The sequence below is a fragment of the Lotus japonicus genome, chromosome 4 (genome assembly GCF_012489685.1).
Source record: "Lotus japonicus ecotype B-129 chromosome 4, LjGifu_v1.2".
Classification (NCBI taxonomy): domain Eukaryota; kingdom Viridiplantae; phylum Streptophyta; class Magnoliopsida; order Fabales; family Fabaceae; genus Lotus; species Lotus japonicus.
The window spans coordinates 6,501,154-6,523,933 of NC_080044.1; the positions used below are offsets into that span (position 1 = coordinate 6,501,154).

Consider the following 22,780-nt stretch of genomic DNA (forward strand, 5'->3'; position numbering starts at 1 on the left):
TAATTTATTAATTTTTTCAATTTTCCATTTTCTAACTGATGTGTCATGTTGTAATTGAGCAACGGTAATAACAGCGTGTAAAAAACTGCCTCTAAGTTACATTTACTTTCAAATTTATAAACTTATGTTTCCCCCGGAATAATATCCACTACAGGAACACAATTGCAACTTATGGATCAGACAAAGCTTGTTGCTGAAAGAGATACGATTAATGCACAAGCCTCTACTAGTACTAAGAATAAATAAGATTATTTCAGCTTCAGCTTGTATCATCATGTTGGTGAAAAGATGGAGACACGAGATGTGAAAACTTGAGACATAATATATAAGCTTCGGATACAAGATGAAAGAATAAAATGAAAAAAAGGAAAAAAAAAAAATTACCAGTATTGATTACACACAAACTATGCTAGGAACGCATCCCACTATTGATTTTTTTTATACAAGCATCACCAGCATGGTGATATAAAAATAAGGGTATAAGCTCTATGAACAGAGTATAAACATTGGTCATACTCTGCAATGAAGTGAGCTGCAGCAGTCACATTTCCACCGGAGTAACAACAAACCCTAATGTAAGCTGTGGCTGTACAGAGTTTTCGATTTCAGCTTTTGCGAATCCTACACGATTCGATGACCTCGCTAACAGCTTTATGAGTCTCTGGTGAAATCATGTCCAAAGACAGATGAAATTCCTGTGTAAAGACACAAATTTGAGTTTAAAAGGATATTAATAGTATTAAAAAAATTAAAAGGGAAAAAAGTGAGCCTTGGGCATCTAATATGATTCAGCAGGCCATCTCCATTTTTTCACCCTTTAAACGGTGATTTTCAATCCCATTATCTATCAAAACACATCAGCATTTACCCACCATCTAGCAAGTAAACTTCTGCAACTAAGCCTCGTTTGGAAGAGCTTATTTAAGTTTATCTAATAGCATAAGCACTTATACAAGCGTTTGTGATGTGAGAGTTTAGGTAAATAGCTCGTGGCCTACCTATAAGCTGTTCTGAGCTTATTTTTATAAGTTGTTCATATTAGCTTATGAATAAGAGTTTATGCTTATCCATAACCTATTTTCAGCTTATGTCAATAAGTTTATCAAATTAGCTAATGCGATAAGCACTTATTTCCATAAGTGCTTAATTAAGCTGCTGAACCAAACACAGCCTAAATATGTTAGTTACTTTACTCAGATGAAGCATCAGATACTAAACTGGAACTCCAATTACCCTTCCCATACAAATTGAGTGCCTAACTAACAATATGTCTAGCTTGTTAGTATCACAATTTCATAATTAAATCTGCAGGGCATTAACAATTGCCAAAAGCAACATACCACAAATCTGTCCAACACAGGTACAAGACTCGCTAAGTTGTGCCCTGGAAGATTCTCCGAAATTGCTGCACGGATGCTCTTGCTGTAGACCAAAAAAGTAAATTGTAGGCCGTAAAATATGCAATAAAACAATTTTAAATAAAAACGAATTGAAAATTGATAAGAAATTAACCTTTCAGTGGAAAGAAATGCTAGAAGCAGTGCAGAATAAGCTTCCACAATCATTTTCTCAGCTTCTTTTTCACCTTGTAGAACAGCTGCCTCATCATTCTGCATGATGAAACACAAGATTATTCAAGATACACCAATCGCACTAAAATTTCATATATGTTCATCCCCACATTACACGTCTTGAGAGTTGAGTCACACCAACTTTTAATTAACTCTTTCTACTATTGATAATAACCAAACAAGTATAATGAGTTAATGACTACCACATCATATGAGATATACAAGAATTATGCAATATCTCCGAAGTTTGAAGCCAAAACCTTGTTTTTCTTAAGCACAAAATTGCATTATCCATGTCAGGGTGCAATCAGTCATGCATGATTCTAACTTCAACTTTTTTGGTCCCCATGCAACTATTTCAGTTGAGGCAGACAGAAACAGCTATTGATCAGCTGATAATTATGAACCATGAAATGATATAGAATACAAGTTGGTAAGATTAATTGCAGATTTTACACTTAGTACTATCCATGTTATTCCAAGCTTCCTACCATCACATCAATAGATAAGGTACAAAATTTTAAACATAATTAATCCAAGATTTCTATGGAAAATTTGGAAGATGCTACCCACCAGTACAAACTGTTTATCTTCCCCAGCTCCCTCATGTTCACCCTGGTTAGCTAAGAAAATAGAGCATAATAATTGAATAACATCCCGCTGAACCTCCTGGTCCAGACCTTCTGAAGAAGGTAGCAGGACACTAGCTGCTGCAAGACGCGATCTGCAAAAAAAAGTAACAAAGCTTGAATGGGTTAAAAGTACAATAATAATGAGATACACTATAATAAAATGTCAAAAAGTCTATCTGGTGTTAGGTCTAGTAAGTTGTCGTTTATCTCCAAAAACAAGGTTACAGTTAGTGGGGGAAGTCATTCATTTCTTTCTTTTTCATCAAATAAACATGAAATAAATCAAATGGAGTAAGTGGGTAATTTTTTTTAATTTTGAAGTGTGTTAGGAATGTCAGCGCAGTAGCTCTACACAATGGTGAAGCACTTATTATGAAAGGGCCAAAAAAGGTACAATTGTTATGCTACATCATGATTATAAAAACAAGAATAAGAGTATAAAAGTGTTGAAGTTATAGGGTTTTCGTGAAATCACAAAAAAGTAAGACTCAAATAGTGATTATGGTTTTTTAATACAAAGGACTGAGCACTATACCATATTTATATTTGTTGAGAAGTCTCACATTGACTAGAGATATGGCCAACGTAGCCCTTATTTATATATGGGAAGACAATCCTCAACTCTTGAGCTCGCTTTTGAGTTGAGTTAGGCCTCCCAAATTCTAATATGGTATCAGAGTCTAACCTAGAACCGTTAAGTGGGGACCACACGTATATGGGCCACTCGCAGATGTTCATTCTAGGCTGCATATGTCCAGCCTTGGGTGTGACTTGGGAGGGGTCCTGAATATTAGAATTTGGGAGACCTAACTCAACCCAAAAGCTAGCTCTAGAGTTGAGGATTGTCTTCCCATATATAAGGGTTATCTTGGTCATATCTCTAGTCAATGTGTGACTTCTCAACAATATTAATACTAGACCCCAATTCTAATCAAATAAGGGAACTAATTGTGATAATTATTAGACTCCTAGTCATGTGTTGAACTTCTTTTCTGGTCATTTATTCAAATATAAAACTTACAAGAGAAGAAAAGAATTTAATGAAAAAAACACATTTAATATCTTGTTCATAACCAACTGTCAATTCAGAAACTATCAAATTACCTGTTGCGACCATCCTTCTCAACTAGATTTACAAGCAGGCCTAGAATAGCAACGAGAAAATCTAACTCATGATCAGTGAGATGCTTATCATATTGATGGTCTTTCACACTTCTTGAAGTATTTTCTTTTATCAGAGCGAAGGATAACGATGGGCTGCTGAAAGAAGGAAAATGGCCAGCAATCAACATAGACATAGTTTCTAGTCCTCCATAGGCAGCAATTTGCTGACAGCCAACAGGGTTGTCATTAGTCAAATTCATCAACACCTACAATAAGACAACATCAGTTAGCACCTAAAACATAAGTGGCTTCTGCATGAGAAAAAAATTGATAGGAGCTCTACTGAAAAAGAAAATTAAAAAAGAGGGACAGAGGGATATCCACATATACTAGTTCTACAAATAAACCGGTAAGTATATATTAACAGAACAAGAATTCTATTCAGCAGGTATTTCTTTAGAGAATTGGTATAGAATATAATGCTGACATAGATAACTCATGTTTGCAATTACACATGAAACATATATAATTACCAAATGATCAAACAGGTAAGCAAGGCCTTCACTTTCACTCAATTGTCGCGATATTGTAAAAAGGATATAAATGATGCATAGAACAAATACTAAATCTACTGACAAACCTTAATAGAAGCAAGAAGGCAATCAGTTAGAAGGCTGGAACCTTCTTCACCACCAACTTCAGAACTGGAACAATTGATGTCCCCATGGCTTAGTTCTTGCTGGCTCATATTGCTTTGAGATTGACATCTATTTTCAAATTCTCTGTTTTCTACCTCATGTTTTTTAGAATGAGGTATTTTCTGTTTCCCTGATAGTAGGTCCCATTTAGACAGTGCAAAGTCATCCTCATCAAATGCAAAGGGATCTTGGCTATCATCCAAGATTACAACTGGCGCACCTTTCGTCGAGTGCACATTCTTGTTGAAACTATTTTGGATCACGGACGTTTTACGGTATGAACTCTTTGACGCACCACTATTAGACCCAGACGGTGCAAAGTCATCCTCATCAAATGCAAAGGGATCTTGGTTATCATCCAAGATTACAACTGCCGCACCTTTCGTAGAGTGTACATTCTTGTTGGAACTATTTTGGATCACAGATGTTTTACGGTATGAACTCTTTGACGCACCACTATGAGACCCAGACGTGGAAGAATTGACCCTCATATTTAGTGAATAAGTATCAGAAGTTGATGTGCTGGGAGTTTCAGAAATGGATAGCGAACTGTCCAACTGTCTACATGTCAACAGTCGGCGGTTTTCCGTAACATTAGAACTCTTAATAGAAGAGGCTCTCTCTACGCTGCCGTATTTACTGCTGGAACTAACGGATAAAGTCTCATTCTCTGCAAAATCAAATGAAAGAGGATTCAGAAAATCTAAAGACAAACTGATGTTTGCATTAGTAAGCATATGCAAACTAAATGGATTGCCACCAAATATTTTGCTAGATGACTCCAATTTTCAATTTCAATTGTTAGGGTGTACTACAAGCATAATGAGCAAGCTGAGAGATCTATGATCCCAACCCTCATGGCATTGCTCACTTCTCTTTCAGTTTAAAAATATTTTTCTTTCCGATAGAGACGACAAAATCTAATCAAAGATTTACAGGTTAAACTGGTAAAGCAAGCAACTCAGTTAACTGAAGCTCAAAATCAAAGGTTATCATTCTCGCTGACAGAAACTGGTTTTGGCTGATAAAAACAATGGATGCTGTTTACAATGCAAGAACAGAATATAAAGCTGAACCTGAGGTTCTGCAGAAGCACAAAACCTCTAGCCTAGAACCATTCCCTTTCCCTCTCAATTCATGCCTAAGACGTACTACTTATCCTTCGATTTATATTCTCATTTCTCCTCAATCAAATTCCAACTACCACTATTCCTTCCGAGCCCAGCATTCAGTTATATCCCAGACTTGCAACATGAATATTCCCTATATTTCCTATTCTGTCCACCTCATCCTTATCCTTTTACTTCCCATCCTCTTCCAATTTCCAAGTAGCATATGCCTCAGTGCTCTACCACTCAATCTCCACATATGATAACAGAGAAAGAGAAACTAACTATACCCTCCTCAAAGAGGGAAACAGTTGAAGCAATAGCACTCCTGTCTAGGAGAATTGGAGAAAAGAATAATCAAATTCATGCATAGAACCAGCACTGGTAACTATAATCAGAAAAAAGCAGAGTTTTACAATACAAACAGATAATAACAATCTAACCTTTATAATCTCTGACTTGATCCAATTCAGAGTCATGACTGCCCATAGAGAAAGGATCATTAGGCATGCTATCATTATTGGATGCAGCAGCAGAGGCACCCCGACGTAAACATAGTTCTAGAAGTTAGAAGATTTTCACAGGGGTGAGGGAGGGAAGAAAAACTATGAGTCATCAGAAATGTAAACTAATCACAGAAACATGATTACCTAAAATAAACAATTAAATGAGGAAAAACAAAAAGAAGAAGCCAAGAAGGAATTTATTGACCCCTGTCTATGATCATTACCTGAGAGGATCTTTATGACGGTTATAATCAGCTCTGTAAAAGAAAATGGGGTTGCCTGAGGACTCAACTTTCCTTTCATTCCAAGCAAATGAGCCTATAATGAGGACATAAATGTTAAGAATAAGATTTATAAATTAAGAAGTTCACCAAACTAAGAATACAACAAAACTTGCATTAAGTATTGTGCAATATGGAAATTCACAGATGCACAATTCAAGACAACAAAAATTAAATCTATAAAAAAAACAAATTAACAAGGGGCAAAGAACACATGTCAACCTGATTGTCTTTGCTTAGGAAAGTAGCATTTTCCATTATCTTCAGGCATTTGAGAAGCAAGGTTAGGCTCTTTAGACATTTGTCATTTCTCAAATCTTTGGTTGACAGAGAACTATCCTCCATCCAATTCTGAAAGACAAATCCATGGTTGTAAAATAATCATCGCCATAATTTTTAAGTTAAGGATGCAAATATAAAAGAATTGGTGATACATTTTGATAGGAACTGAATTTATTACAGAATAATTATGGAAGTACTGGTGTTCGAGAGCCAGTTCTCTCCTACAGATTCTGGAATTTTGAGAGTCCAGTCTCTCCCTAAGACAACCACCCAATTTCTGAATAATGAAATAGACTGCTGTATTCTATATTTATAAGTTATAACTACTTATCAGCAGTTTTCCTAAAGTATAACTGACATAACTACAAAATAACCAACTCTGTAACTACCCACTGCCAGTTGCCAGTTACTGTTCACGCGCACTGTTCATGCGCGCTACTGTTCATCAAGACCCCTATCACATTTACACCTAAATAAAATATCAATCAGAAAATGCTGTCATTCCTTTTTGTTAAAGTCATGTCTACTACAAATATAATAAAGCATATATATTGAACTAACATACAAGCTCACACCTCCAAATCTGAATGACAATTCATGGCAACTTCAAAGACTGCATCAAGTCCTCCATACTCTCTTAGTTTTTCCTTAAAATTTCCACCGGTCTTCCGTACGGCGCCAGAGGTTTCTGTGCACAAGTAGGCCCCCCATAACATTCAAAAAATACAAAAGAATACTCAGAAGAGGTTTCAATATAAAGGTTCCATAAGAGAATATAGAGGCAAGTGGACCACAGAAGACTACAAATGTCTGTAGATGTTAGCTCCTGATCAATTACAGGTGCCATAAACTATTTATTGGAATTATAACTAGTGTGTGGACTGTGGAGAAAGATTACCACAGAAATCATGATTTACAGGAAAAAAATGATTTTTTTATCAATTGGGATAGATATACATGTAAAGAAATAACACCCTAATACAACTCAGAAATATATGAACCCATTTATATATAAACAAGCCATGTCACATCAAATTAAGCACCACTGTAATCATTAATTTTGATGTGTATTTCAATATCAAAATGGCACATTCAGAAATTGAAAAGAAAAATAGCGATAAGACAAATCACATAAACTTTTGATTAATGAGTTCTAAACAGTAAACGTCACTTGAACAAATTTGACTATCTATGGTCGTTTTGCACAAGAAAACCAACATTAGCATTTCAAAGAACCAGATATATAAGAGGGAAAAGAACATTTCAGCAATAATACAGAAATAAAATTTGGAAGTTCCTTTACAATACCATCGAGAGAAACGGCAGATAAACAACACTTCTCCATGGTCAGCAATGCTAACCATTTAGGGCATAATTCTGGCCTTTCAACACAACTGTCATTCTGACAAACTGTTTTTAGTTCTTTGCAGTTTACTAGAATTTCTTGAACGCTAGAAAATACTGCAACAGAACTGGAGTCGAATCTTCCTGTTGTATTTTTTAGCATGCCATCATTCTGCCGCAATGAGAGTAGTTTAGAGCCAATTTTTGGTGCTTTGTCTTTAATAACAGTGGAGATAATTGGTCTTAACAACTTGATTAGAAATTTAACACAACCAGGTGATTCAAGGAGGTGATCATCTTGACCCTGAAAAAAAAAACATATCCAGTAAAAAACAGGCAAATAGTGAATATTTAGATTAACAGGTAAGAGTATCCAAGGTAAGTACCAGAATAGAAGTATAATTCACTGAATAATCACTAATGACTACAAAATATCAGAAGTGATGCCCCACTATAAACTTAACATAGATTTTCAAGATAAATTTCTTTATAAATAGTACTCATTCTATATATTTTCAATCTATGATGAGTAACCTTTATATTTCCTTACTAGGGTAGAGTATACTTTGAGCATATTAAAGCATAAGCACTCATGGGGAGACCTAGGTGGCTGGTGCAGTGGTTCAAAAGTGGTTGTTTGAACCCCTAGGTCAAATGTTCAAGCTTTAGAAGCCGCATTCTTGAGGAAACATTTGACCTACACCACACCCGAGTTGAAATTGTAAGAGAAAATTAGCACACCAAGAAAAAAAAAAACATAAGCACTCTGGTTATAGATAACTATCATAATCCTGATGTATTGTATCCTAGCTCTAAGATTAAGTTATTATTGTAGGCAGTTATTGTACAGCTGTAACAACAGCTTTCAGTTAGTCTTCTCAAACTGCTACAAGTATAGCAGTCCCTTGTACACACTGATCATCAATGAATTCAGAAGATATCTCTCTAAAATTCCTCAGTTTCTCACACTTTCCCTCACTTTCTATGTAATTAATTTACAAGCTATAAAAACAAGCAGATGAAAATTAAAAGTGAAAAAGTGCTTGGAGGACAATGAATGTTTAGGCATAGATTTCCCACTAAACATGAACAAAACATTTGGAAGTTTGATAACACAGCCAAAGTAGGAAATATGTAACCACCAAAAGTAAAGTTCTGAAAGAACAAAGTTAACAGCAGTGAACCCAATAGAAGGACTATCTACATTGCAAATGTAGCTTCCTCCACTGCTACAAACGAAATGCCAAGCCACCAAATATGTCAGATGACATCCATTCAGAGTAAATAGAATATTTTGCAATAAATTTGAACAAAACAACAGTTTGGAAGAGTCCTAGTGCCTTTTTGGCGCCTGGAATGGAGCATGAAATTGTAGCTTGTAATTGGATTTGGAAGTCTATTTAGGATAAGATATTCAGAATCACAATTCCATATGATTACTCCAGTTTCCACTGAATTAAAAAAAAGATATGCCTCTCATGAATCTTTGAAAAAAAAAACTCATGCTAAAGTCATCAATACAAGTTCAAGATATTCAAAATGTATGAATTTCAAAAATACAATTAATGAATTATTGGTTAAAAAAAGTAGTGTGGATGTAGTAATCTTTTATTTGTAAGCCCTATTTATTTTGTTCGTCAATATTATAAGAAATTGAAATTGAAAAATATATATTTTCACATTTTAATTTTTTAATTTATAATAATAATTATATCACTACTTTTAAAATGTTTACTTATTATATATAAAATAAAATTTTAATATGAGATTTATAACTAACTTTATTCCATATATTATAGATCTTGCATTGCATCTAAGCAATAAATTTGAAGTGAATTTAGAATTCTAATTCTATGCCCTAATTTTTTAAATCACTCAAATTTAAAATATAGAATTTATGATTCTGAGTCAACTTTAATTCCAAAATAATTGAAAATTAAATTAAATTATGATAAACCAGGCCACATCACCACCCCATGGGGCTAAATCTACCCCGTAGAGATAAATTCCTTTTTTTTTAACTACTTTTGCCATTTTTTCACATTATTAAAAAAATAAAAAAATAATCCCAATTATGCAAATACAAATGGACCCTTAAAACTAAATGGAAAAATTTGTGGACTGAAATGTGAGAGCCCAGCAAACTAAGTTTAGCTGAGCTTTAAATTATGAAGTCTAGAATAAATTAAGAAAGTGACGACAACACACAGTATTGCATCCGGAGGTACAATTTCTAAGGCTTCATACTTAAGAAAGTGACTGGAAATGTTTAAGAAAGTCTAGAATAACTATTATTATTCTAGAATAAATTGAGAAGTTTAGAATAAATTAAGAAAGTGACTGGAAATGTTTCTCCTGCTTGATAGGAGCCATGCATGGATTTCCCCTTTACTTCCACAATTGAAAACCTACAAATGTTAAACCTTATATACTGAAACATATATGCATGGTGTTAGAGTTCTATCGACTGAAGGATCAAACAGGTAACAAGGGAGAAAATTAGCAAAACAATGCTACAAAACTTATTATTATTAATTAAAAATTTAGCATTACATGTATATCGAAATTGAATGATGGCTTGCTACATCTAGCAGCTTGCAAAAAGCTTTACAAAATGAATAGATTAGAGATACCTTAACTATCTAATAACTATTATATTACCCATAGCTTCTTTCACACAATTCACTGCAACTGCAATTTCACTAGCAAAAGAAGACTTACATCACTGGTCAAAATGTAGAAAAGGGTTGCAGCAGCAAGATTGCTAGGAGAATCATCCAGACCGAGGCCCAAAATAGCATCAACAATTGTCTTTGCCATCCTAGAAAGCATGCAAATGTGGGATTTATCAGCTAAACATTCACACTGGTATATTTCCATACGACACTGACAGTGAGTTCAATCCATCCACTCAGTTCAAAATCCCAAACTAAATTAAGATACATAGAAAACATTACCCCACCTCCTTCATGGACAGTTACATAATGCTCTGGCAAACAATAAAAACTTGTATGTCAAATCTTTCAACTTCGAATCCTAACATGCAAAACCTTACATTATTCTCAGTGCATCAAATGACGTGAAAGTCACCCATAGAGGGTGCTAAAGTGGTATCCAACAATTGAGGGGCCAATGCAATGTCAAGATTCAAGCCAGTGACAAAGCAAGCATATGTGAGGGAGGCAACCTCAAGACATGGGCAATCTCACTCCCAAAAGGTTATGGGAATACCATACCTCAGAACAACTCTTTGGTACTCCTATAGTGCTGAATACTCGAATTCCCTCTCACAATATGAGTTCTATTCTTTGAGAGAGTTTAAGAAAAAAGAAAAAGTTAACCATACAAGGGCAGGTGCCATTGACATAAGGGATGTAGCGCATATTGCAGAAGTAAGCGAGATTAAACGAACCAAAAATCCAACAAAGTCCATTAAGTGAAATATCTAAGCTCCCTTTCTAATCAATGTCCAATTTGGAAAGTAGCCAAAGAAATCTCAGAGCTCAATCTACCTACACCAAAACTATAATACCAGAACCGTATATGCATTAATTTGAAAGTGCCAACAAATTAAATAAAAACACACACATTCACAACAACAAAAACACCCAGAGACTTGGCCGAACCCAAATTTCAATTTAAGAGAAGAAAAAAAATTGCAATGGACACCTTTGAAATTCAAAACCAACGAGCGAAGTTCAGGAGAAAATTGACTTACCCTTGACTGCGGAGGAGCCTTCGCTGCTGCGTGGTGGCACAAATTGACAAGAGCGACACCAAGCTCGCCCTTCTGATCCGCACAGGCTGACCCTTACGGAGCCCATCGAGGGCGAAATTAACCTCATCAACATGCTCCATCATTTCCCCAAACTCCTGCGCCTCCATAAGCGTTGACGTCGTGGCCGGAATCGAGATCCCGTTTCTCTCACTCCTCCTCACTCTCTTCGACTCCTGGCGGCCGCCGTACACGTCGTCGATCGAGCTCGGCTCCGAATCGAAAAGCAACCACTGCGAGGAGGAATCCTGCGACGAGAACGCGAAGCCGCCGCCGCCGCCGCTGTAGAAGGGGTCGTCGTCGTGTTCTTGAGAGAGGGAGTCCCTCGATGCGTCGTCGTTTAGGGAGGAGCCAGAGCACGTGCCGGAGATTGATCTGTTGCGGCGGCCGTAGGTGCGGACGATCATCTTTCGATTGCGCCGGGATCGGAGGGTTTGTGTTGTGGTGGTGGTTGGTGTGGTGGTTTGCTATGTGGAAGAGTGGGAATTGGGCATTTTCGGATAAGGCGAGGGGCTTTATGGGAAATTAAGGAGAAATTGGCAGAGTAAGAAGAACCGACGGAGGAGGAAGAAAAGATGGTTGCGGTGGCGGTGGCGGTGGTGGTGGGGGTTGTGGAGGAGGAGGAGGAGGATTGAATTGGGTTTTGTGTGAATTTGAAAATTTTCTTCGTTTTTATCAAATTCCGTGCAATTTTGAATCGATGGGCCAGTGTGGTGGTATCCGGTAATAACAGTAAAAACTAAAAAATACAACAAGGCTAGTTTCGTCATTTTGAAAAATTTGAGAGAACTTTTTCACATGCCGTGAGTGATTTTTAACATGTATTAAGAAGAGGGCAGAGACGTCATTACATTTTGATGAACCAGCGGAAGGATCACATCATATTCCTTCTCAATTCATACAACTAAAATCAATAGAAAAAACAAGTCGACGCAGTATCAAAGTTGTTATCCCTAAAGAAGAGAGCAAAGTGTCAAAGTTGACCTTCACGAAATCACCATCCGGGCGAGACCAAACGCTGAGGAGGGAAGTAGGGGCAATCATCATAGTATGTGTCATCGTGGTGGGCAGCATCGATTGGACTCGTGTCAAAACCCGCCCATAAGCCAAAGGGTCACCATGAAATAAGCAAGCATTTGTGGCTTCTCAAACATAATACAATATATACAATAACATGTCAGCTACAACAACATTTGTCTCCTCCAAACACAACATCAAGAAATCAAAAAGACTACCTCTAGGATCCCAACGCAGTCCGAGGGGTGAAGCAAACCACACCTGCTGGACCTTAGGGCAAAGGAAAAAATGCATGGTCGATAGACTCCAACTTAGATAAACATCGATCCCAACAAAGTTAGTTTCGTCATTCAGTATTTTGGTGGAGATCTTTTTTTACATGTCTTAGTGAAAAATGAAAAGCATGGCTATTTAAGTTTTTGGTAAAATTGACAAAATTTGACTTTTGTATATTACCATCGTAAAGATTGAAAAACAATCCTTTAATCTGAGAAAACTCCACTTTTAGTTTTCACTGGTGTCTGAGCTCAGACGACTTTGTCTTGTTGTTTCGCAGGACCTATGTGAAACTCACACGTGCTTGATGGGGTGTAGTTGAATTTTCTTTTCCCTTTTTCTTTGAGGGGCTTATTACATGCTACAGGATTCCATATGACATTTGTGTCATATTTACCTGGTCAATTATTTTAAGTTTTATTATTCTAATCTTAATTATTTATTGTTTCATTTACTTCACATATATTTTTAAATTGCAGGTCATAAGTTTTTGTCTTATAGTGTGATACATATTATAGTGTTAGTTCATCTTATTTAGATATAGGTTGTTGTTCGGTGTTGGAAACTTGTCTTCCTTTCATAAGATAAGACGGTCCTCTTTTATCACACTTTTTCTTTGTGAACGACCTTCTTTTGGTTGGAGAAGCTTCTTAGGCTCAAATGGAGTTTATGAAGAACAATCTTGATGAATTTTGTTTAACACATAGGCAAAGGGTTAGCTTGGAGAAGTCCAGAATGATGGCTTCAAGAAATGTTCATGGTTCTATGAGCCAACAGTTCAGTGATTCTATGGGAGCCAATTTAACTAACAATTTGGGAAAACAGTTGGGAGTTTCATTGATCCATAGTCGCGTGGATTTAGACTTATATATATATATATTGTTGATAGGACACAACATAAGCTATCTTCTTAGAGAGAAAACTACCTCAATTTTGCAGGGAGAGTGGCTCTCATGTAGGTTGTGATTGTTGCCCTTCCATCGTACTTTATGCAAACATGTTGCTGCAAAAGAGGACTTGTAATCAATTGGAGAGAATCCAAATAGATCTTTGTGTGTGTGTGGGGGGGGGGGGTATTGTAAACAAAGGGGAAGAAATTTTCATACAGTTTCTTGGGAAAAAATGGGTAAGCCAAATATTGAAGTGGAATGAGATTAAGAAGGGTGTCCCTCTTCAATAGAGAAATGATTATGAAGATTGATTGGGATCTCATAACTATCTCATAAGCTTTATGGGCCAGATTTATTTGTAGTACAAGTGTGACTCAGGCATTTGACCAAAGGTTTTTAATTGTAGTTATAAGTCTTCAACTTGGACAATGATACACTAGGTTTAGGATGAGCTTTCTAAAGGGGTTAGCTGGGGTATGGGGTGGTAAGGCTATGAGTTTTTTGAATGATAAGTGGATCTTTTATGCATAGTTCTTGCTAAGCTAGCAGTTTTGGAAACCCCTTTGAATCTTCAGTTTAAGAGTGTGACAAATTTTTATAATGTTGAGGTTAATGAGACAATTGAGGAATTTGCTCAATACATCATCTAATTTATCCTTCAAGAGGTTATGAACTAGGATTCTTTAACCCGTGCGATGCACGAGGTTTTATCATTTAATTTTATTCGATACACGAATAAGCAATTACAGAGTTTGTTAAACTTGATTATACTGGTTATTGAACACAGTTAAGCCATTTGCGTTTGAACAATCTGCTAAGGTTCCAAACTGAAGTTGTTTTAATTGTTATCATTTGCGTTTCCACCTGCACTATCTTTTACTTTATACACTTTTCTTCGTTAGTTTATCTTCTTTCCGTCTTGTATACATATGTAAGAGGTGTAAAGATAACCTAATCCATATGAAACTATATAATATAAGTGTGAATTAATAACTTAAATACGATATACATTATGTACATGTTATAATACATATGTTGCCATGCACAAGGTATTAATTTTTTTTTTTAACTGACCACTATGAAAATTTGTTACAATATACATTACATACACACATTATGATACATATGAGCAAATAAGTTGGAGTAGTACTCCTTCAAAAAAAAAAGTTGGAGCAGTACCAATCCTAATTGAACTACTAATCGAATGATATAGCGAACAATTATTTAAATACTTACCCTTAAATACAATTTTATTCATTATGAAATTGTTTGAGTACTTTATTCGTAAATTATCCATAATAATATTTTTAAATTATAATGGAAAGTGAAACCGAAATAACAAACATCATTGCAAACATAAATCTGACAATGCTTTGATATTCTGTAAAGAGTTTCAGTTCAAGGATGCCATTATAGAAAGCGACTCCTCCCTTGCGTTGGGATGGGTGGAGAGTAAGCAAAATAGACCATGAAAATTGCTTCAGGCACTGTATCATATTGATCGCCATATGTTAGAAGTAAACTGTGAAGGAGTGTTCCACATTTTTAGAGAGCCAAACGCTGAAGCAGACGAGTTAGCAAAAAGTGGTTGTGACAAATTTATCACTCTTTCGAGTAAAAAGTGAAGAGTTTAAGTACTTTTTCTCTGCCTTTGATGTATTTTGTCTGAAGTCTTGCTTACTGCTTTGAGACTTTTTCAATTATGAGGCTGGTTATGAGTTATTGCAAACTTGAGATGATGAATGAAACTCAGAGCATGGGTATTATAGTAGCATATCATGATATAGGACTTGATTGGTCTTATGCAACTTTGATCCTGTAGACGAAGAATCTACATGGGGAAGGAGGTTCTCATATCAGATGCTATATTCTTGGATGACAGATGATATTGTGTGGATAAATTAGTTCTTGTGTTGGTGGGTCATGATATCGCTGGGAATCCAATATATTGGTGGACAAGGGAGTATGGAAGAGTGGCATGAATATTGGAATAATAATCGTTGGGTGTCCCTTGTGCTTGAAGAAGCTGCAAAAGGCTTTATACAGTATGATAAAATATGTTTTGAATCCAACGCTACTGGAGGGAGCCTTGACTTTCTGTGTCTATTTGTTATTTCTTGCGTGGTAATTAGTCATAGTTTTCTATCTTGCTTTTTGTGTTTTTTTCTAGTTATTGTTGTCTTCTTTTTATTTGTTTGTCTTCTCTTTCTTTTAGCTGTACTTTGTTCTCACTTGGGAGGGAATTGTTCCCAAGACTTTTATCTATCAATATATATGTGTGTGTATATATATATATATATATATATATATATATATATATATTCTACTTTGAAAAAAACACCAACATTATATTAACAACACATAAAATAGGTACAAACATGTAGTCTCACATACATGGCAGCAAAATGAAAAACACATACTTAGAACTTAGAAGAACTACCTAATATGACATACTTGAAACATAAACATGTCGCTTGGACTAAACAAACGACTTAATTGGGCACCACAACATCCAAAATACTTACACCTAAAGCACTTGAAACATAAACATGTTCCTTGGACTAAACACATGACTTAATTGTACAGCATAACATCCAAAATACTTAAACCTAAAGCTGGTGCCATAGTTAGATAAACTTAATGAAACACATAGAAAAACAGAATTAGTAACTCAGTCAACATATGCAAGATCATCCTCCAATTCAGCTTCATCATCTAACTCATCTTCCTCAACAATTTCCATCATAGTACATTCAAAGTCATCATCTGCATCATCAATACTTTTGTCCTCATCTACTTCCACCCTAATGTTGTCTTCTTCAGCAGAAAGCACAAAGTTAGATGAATTCTTCTCATTCAGCAAACCTTCCACAACTTGGACATTAGTACCATGGTTAAAAACTTCATATACATATACATATAGTACTATAATATTAAGAACAAATTGATAAAACAAACACATAATTTTTTTATAGGAATAAGAAACACACATTGTTTGCAGTTTGAACATTCTCATTGTCCTTAAAAGCTTCCACTAAAGTCTCATCAACACAGATACTCTTCACCTTGTAAGAATGATCATACTTTGAACCATGGTCAGCTAACTTTTCAACAATGAAAATCAGCTTTGTACCTATCAGACCACAAATTTCAGCAGGATATTCCCCATCTCCCATAACACCCTGCAAATCAGAATTGATAGACTTAGTCCTTGGATAAAGTAATTTTGGGTATACTTAAATGGTAGAAAATAAAAAAAATAGCTTTACTGGCCTTGGAGCTAACAACTAATTCTTTGCAAGTCTTGTTAATCAGATTTTGACAATCAGCATCAAACAACACAAATGTAGCAAGGTCTTCACCATCAGAAACTTCGAATTTAACCCTGAATCTAAGATCACAAATAAAAATTTCTTAAATTAACAATTGAAATTGTGAAAGTCGACTGCAGTAAGGAAAAAAAACAAAACAGGACAATTTGATCAATACCTTGGCATAACCTCAAATACATGGACACAGCAAGCAGAGCAAAAATATAGTCCATCCTCAGCTGTAACAGACCTATGGCAATGGCAAGAAGTATACCACCACTTCTCTCCATCAGTTAAGCCAACAATCTCTGCCATCACTGTGAACCTACCTTCCTGTAAAATAATTAAAGTTTAAAAAATGTGATAGGTCTAAGTTCAAGGTGCATGTGCAGATTTAAACATGAAATACAACCTCTCTAGTACTATGCAGTTCACCAATACTCTTCCTAGGGAAGAGAGAAACAGAGTCTTGATCAGTTGGAAGTCGACGAAACCCATCATCAATTTGTCCAATAGGAAGATCAACATCAATACCATGCAATGCCAACCTTCATAACAAAAAGTAAAGCTCTGTTCAAATCATTCAAATAACACAAGTTTGGGATTGAAACAATTAACAAAAAAATAAATTTATGCAGCAAACTACCCATCACGAAATGAATTAGCCTCCGATACATCAGGATTTCACATAAGTTTGGTAGCATTCATACCATTTTGTAGAACAACATCTCCTGCACCAAAAGACACAACATAAGAACATCTCAAAAATGCTTGCTAAATTATAAAAGTAGGTACTGACACATAAACCATTTGAATTTTAAACTAAAAACAGATTCCAACATCTCTACAACTTCTCAATTTAAAAAAAAAAGATACTATACAGTTTCCACAAAATTTATACATAATGCAAAAAGAGTATAGATAATTACCCTTAAATGTCTTCACCTTAGCAAACTGAACAATTGCTACAAGCATACCATGACCTCCAACCGCTACAAACTGCCTAACAATATCCACATACTGCCCAAAGAATGAACAATGGACTTTCCCCCTTGTAGCAAAAAATATTAACTTTGAGTTACAAAAAAATACCAAAATTATGCAAATAATTACATTTGACCATTACAAACATAGATCAATGAAAAATATTACATATTACATACCTATCATCAGTGAGCTCCAACACAATAATCCTATTAACATTACCACCCTTGACATATTGCTTTTCAGGCGATACATCAGTAACCAACCCAATCATATCTGCCACCAAAATTATTCCATATTATGAGTACATATGGGCAAACATGTGCAAAATTTCAATTTATCTTGGCAAATTATAAAAAGAATATCAACACTAAACAAAATAGAAGAAAGATACAAATAAAATATCTCACCAACCAAAACATCTGATTCACCAAGGGTAGCAGAGATTTCTTCAGAGTTCTTGAAATAGAAGGAGTTCAATGGTATGATATCAGATTGGTCACGTTCCACCTTTGTCCTACCATTAAACACAATCTTGAACTCATGTGGGGATGCACGATAAGCTACATCATTTTCAACAACCATTGAAGTATACTATTTTGTAAACTTGTCCCTCAACAATCAGCCTCTTGAATGTCTGGATCATGCCTTTACGTATGACCGCTTCAATCCTCATACCCTGCAAACCACATGATAAAGGTTTTTTCCTCATTTTTTTGTACTGCTTTTGGCTAAACCTTTATGATTCAATCATAGCAAAGCAGATACGGGTTTATCGTCCTCAGGGATTGTGTGAACATCAGTTCCACCAGTTAAACATTGATTTGAGCGGATAAAAAGATGTTTGATAAATTGTTTTTGTGATTTTCAATATAAGGAAAGCGGTAAAAGAAGGTTTACAGAGATAACAAAGAAGAACACGTATTCAGAAATGCATTCACATAATCCTTTGATTGCTTTGAACACAAAGACTTATGTAAAGGTTCGTTTCACTTACGATGTCGAGAGCTATCCACCTAACTATCCCTAGCCTAGGTGAATCTATCAGTTGGAATTCCTAGACGTAATCCCTTACAATCTAGAAAACCAAAAGGAACATTAAAACTCAAATTCTCTCTCAAAGACATTCACAATAACAAATTTATCCTAAGACAAGGTACCCTAGGCTTGCAAATCTCCGTTGTCACCCCGGAAACTCCTGTTAGAACTCAAAACCCCACCTGTCACGTGGAAGCCCACTATTGTTCCTACCTAAGATAATCTCACCATAAGACAACTAGTTCATTGAGTGGTTTCTCTCTTGAACCGGACCCGCAATTATCTCCCAATCTCATGCTAGTCCATAAAAATCTAACACAAATCAATGATACTTGAAGTGTAGAAAGCAAAACTTTAACACACGGCGTGACCTAAGACATAGGCATTCTACTTTCATTGATCTAAGCATACACCAACTCATATCAACCTCTCGATCTATTTATAAATTAGTGAAGCTCTTTTGATTATCAATTGATTGGTTAGAAGCATGAAGTACAAAGAGAAACACCATACATGAAAGATTTCCATTTACATCAATAATTGAATTTACAACAACCAAAGAACTAAGCTATAACATTCTAGATACAAAAATAGAAAAGAACATATACAAGAGATAAGAAAGGAAGAGATGAAACCCGAAGAACGGAGACGAATCCACGGCGATGGAAACTTTCTCAAGCTTTCCATAGCCACCAAGAGGTTGTCACCATGCTCCAAAGCTCCACTCTATCAATTCCTAGCTCAGGGACCCTTCCTCCATGAAGCCCAGCCTCCTCTGAATGTTTTAGGGAGGAAAAATGGTGAAGAATGGAAGAGATGTCGTGAAAAATCGTGTTCTGGCCTTTTATAAGGGTCCAAGGCGGTTTGGCTCGCTTAAGCGAGCTTGAGATTCGCTTAAGCGAGAGCCTTTTCTTAACACTGAAGTACTCTGCTCGTCTCGCTTAAGCGAGGGTTCACTTTCCTTCTATGCCACTGAATGGCTCGCTTAAGCGAGAAAGAATTCGGCTTAAGCGAGATTGTCTTCCAGAATTGATACCCTCTGCCATATAATTTCGCTTAAGCGAGTAAACATTTGGCTTAAGCGAAATTCTTCATTTCTTGGCCTTTTGACATCTTGTGGCACAGATCTTCTTAGACTTTCTCCTATCATTGAAAACAAAAGATTAAATGTGAAAAATATAATAATTACTATATTTCTATACTAAAATTAAGTATTTACTAAATCAACTACTTATGGGGATAAAATAATCAACAATGCAAGCATATAGGTCAAATAAGTGCTTAAAATGATATTTAAAAACACGTAAAATTGGCACTTATCACCACACATTAAATTAAACAACCACTAAAGTTAATAACAATGTTAATACTACTAACAACTTCAGGATGAACTTACATCAGAATCAACCAAGACCAAACTCATAGCATATGGTTTTGATGGTTGAGAAACTGGAGACATCTCCCATACACGAATAACCCTTACTTTAATCCTCCATGTATCCCTTCCACCACAAAGAGATTTCAATGGACTGTTAGTACCAGCTGAACGAGACATTGCAACTGCTATTACAGTAAGATGCAAATAAAAAAAGCACAAACAAAAACACAAAGAACAACTTATAACTCAAGGTGAAATAACCAAAGCAAGAGGAGCCTATTTATAGACAACAAAAGATCAAAAATTGATGGAGCTCATTTCATCATACCTTCATTCCTCGTTTTCAGAAACATCCCATTTGAACTGACAACACATACCAATCAAATTGATATATGGTAGAGAAAATCCATACATTTACCCCAAATTTCAATATAAAACCCATAAAATTTGCCAACAAGTACATTTGATGAGGCAAGAGTAATGGGACAACAACGTTTGCTGAGGGAATAGATATGGAGCGTCAATCGTCATAGATATGGAAGCTTTTGAAACCCATTAAATCAAATCGGAAAACCAGGGCCATAATCCTGCACGATTTGAGTGACATAGGAGAAAAATAGGAGAAAATGAGGAAAACCTTTGAATAATGAATTAAAGTACCAATCGTGATTCACTGATGACGGAAAAATGATGAAATTTTGGAGAATTTTAAGGGTGAGAAGCGAAATTGCCGTGTGGTATGAGTTTTGTATCAAATATATGATACTTGGGTCAAAGTGTCAAACATTGTTGAAAAACTTGGTCGTCTGTATCAAATATTTGAGTTTTATTTCAAATCTATCATATACTGGATACATGGAGCCCACCTTGGAACCCAATTTAACAAAACTGGCCCAATTCCCATTACACAAAAAAAAAACTGCAATTTGAAATGAACAGGAAAAAACAGTGCTCTTAGTAACACGGTAATAATATGTAGGAGATATGTCTGGCCCTAATCCTTCATTGGGAAAATATTTTCCAAGTTGGGCTCCCTCTTGTAATGTCGTATTTTCTACTAGCTCAGCTTATGGTTTGCTGTTACACCCCATCAAGTATGCTGAATCAATTCCTCTCTGAAAAAGTTATGAAGATTGGAGTCCCCTTCCAAGATTCAATGCTTTGTTTGGAAGGTGTTGAAGAATGATTTACCTACTAATTTAAGGAAGTGGAATTCAAATATTCTTGACTCAAAAATATGTCCACCATGTCCAATGGCAGAGATTGAGAATAAATCTTGGACATGCCAAATGAAACTTACAATAGATAAATTTAGTGGATTAAATTTAATATGAAAAACTTAAAATATAATGTTATATATATATATATGTGTGTGTGTTATGAATATATTTTAAATTTGAATAATTTTTGACAAAATATTAATGTAATAACCTCAAATTTCAGATTAGTTTCACTCACTTTCTTTTCATATCTCTTATTTTTCTTTATTCTCTTTCTATCTCTCATTTGGTGGCAGTGAGATTGAATTGTGAATGAATATTTATTTTTTATATTTAATTTAAAATCTTGTTCAATTCAAGACAACTTTTAAGTGACAACAACCCATCCAACATTAGGAAGAGTAGAGCAAAAGCTTGTACGGGAAACAACAACTAGCCTTACATCTCTCTCTCTCTCTCTCTCTGCACAACAAGCTTCTTTCCTCTTCTAGTTCGTGTCTATCTGAAAGTGATAGTCGATCTTGAATATAGTTCGTGGTTATTGGGTTTGAGAGTGGTTGAAGATGAGAAGACTCAAGTCTAGTTCGAGACTCACATAAGCTAACCAAGTAGCTGATTTTTTTTTGATAAGCAACCAAGTAGTTGATAATTTAGTAAGTATAACTCATTCGTCTTTGTTTGAGACTCACATTTGAGATCCCTCTTATTTGAGCCTGATTTTTCAAGATTTTATTTCCGCTGTAGGTCTCATCTGTTTTTTTGTTTTTTTTTTTACGATAACTGTAGGTCTCATTTGTTGATAAGCCCCGCGTTACTTAAATAAATGTGAATCACATACACTAGACCATGAAGACTTAACGTAAGTTATGATTATTTTTTAAATAGTAATATAAAAGTACCTCGTCGGAATGAGATGTGTGATTAACAAATATCCTATTAATAAATAAAAATTTAATACTAACAATAAAGTTAAATAAATAAATAAGGTTTGAAAAAAAAAGCTTTTCTTTGACTTTACGAGAGTTTCGTTCCCGCATCCACGCTTGACTGTCTGAGAGTTTCGTTCACGCCCTTTACCGTTGTGTACTTATTTTCTGTACTTTCCTTCATGTAACCCAAAAATAAACAAATAAGCATATCTTATTTTAATTTTAGTTCCTTTTTTAAGTGGTTAGCTATTTGCTAACTTAACTTTCTCTCTCTCTCTCTCTCTCTCTCTCTCTCTCTCTCTCTCTCTCTCTCTCTCTCTCTCTCTCTGCACAACAAGCTTCTTTCCTCTTCTAGTTCCTGTCTATCTAGAAGTGTTTGTCGATCTTGAATCTGGTTCGTGGTTATTGGGTTTGAGAGTGGTTGAAGATGAGAAG

General features: G+C 35.4%; 2 protein-coding genes and 1 pseudogene across 2 annotated transcripts; all 3 read right to left on the minus strand.

Moving 5' to 3' along the window:
* Positions 1-302: 302 nt before the first annotated feature.
* LOC130710762 (wings apart-like protein 2) lies at positions 303-11,970 on the minus strand. Its single transcript, XM_057560114.1, has 13 exons — positions 11,246-11,970; positions 10,249-10,348; positions 7,492-7,831; positions 6,759-6,871; positions 6,124-6,252; positions 5,845-5,938; positions 5,558-5,674; positions 3,948-4,675; positions 3,308-3,573; positions 2,145-2,295; positions 1,513-1,610; positions 1,341-1,422; positions 303-695 (listed from the first exon to the last, which is right to left on the minus strand). Exons 1-13 carry the CDS (start codon positions 11,707-11,709, stop codon positions 606-608), a joined length of 2,772 nt encoding a protein of 923 aa, XP_057416097.1. The 5' UTR covers positions 11,710-11,970; the 3' UTR covers positions 303-605.
* Positions 11,971-16,156: 4,186 nt separating this feature from the next.
* LOC130712190 (uncharacterized) lies at positions 16,157-17,111 on the minus strand. Its single transcript, XM_057562028.1, has 4 exons — positions 16,975-17,111; positions 16,759-16,876; positions 16,472-16,667; positions 16,157-16,386 (listed from the first exon to the last, which is right to left on the minus strand). The coding sequence occupies exons 1-4, from the start codon at positions 17,109-17,111 to the stop codon at positions 16,157-16,159; spliced, it is 681 nt and encodes a 226-aa protein (XP_057418011.1).
* On the minus strand, positions 16,758-20,887 carry LOC130713993 (replication protein A 70 kDa DNA-binding subunit C-like; annotated as a pseudogene).
* Between the last annotated feature and the right edge of the window lie 1,893 nt (positions 20,888-22,780).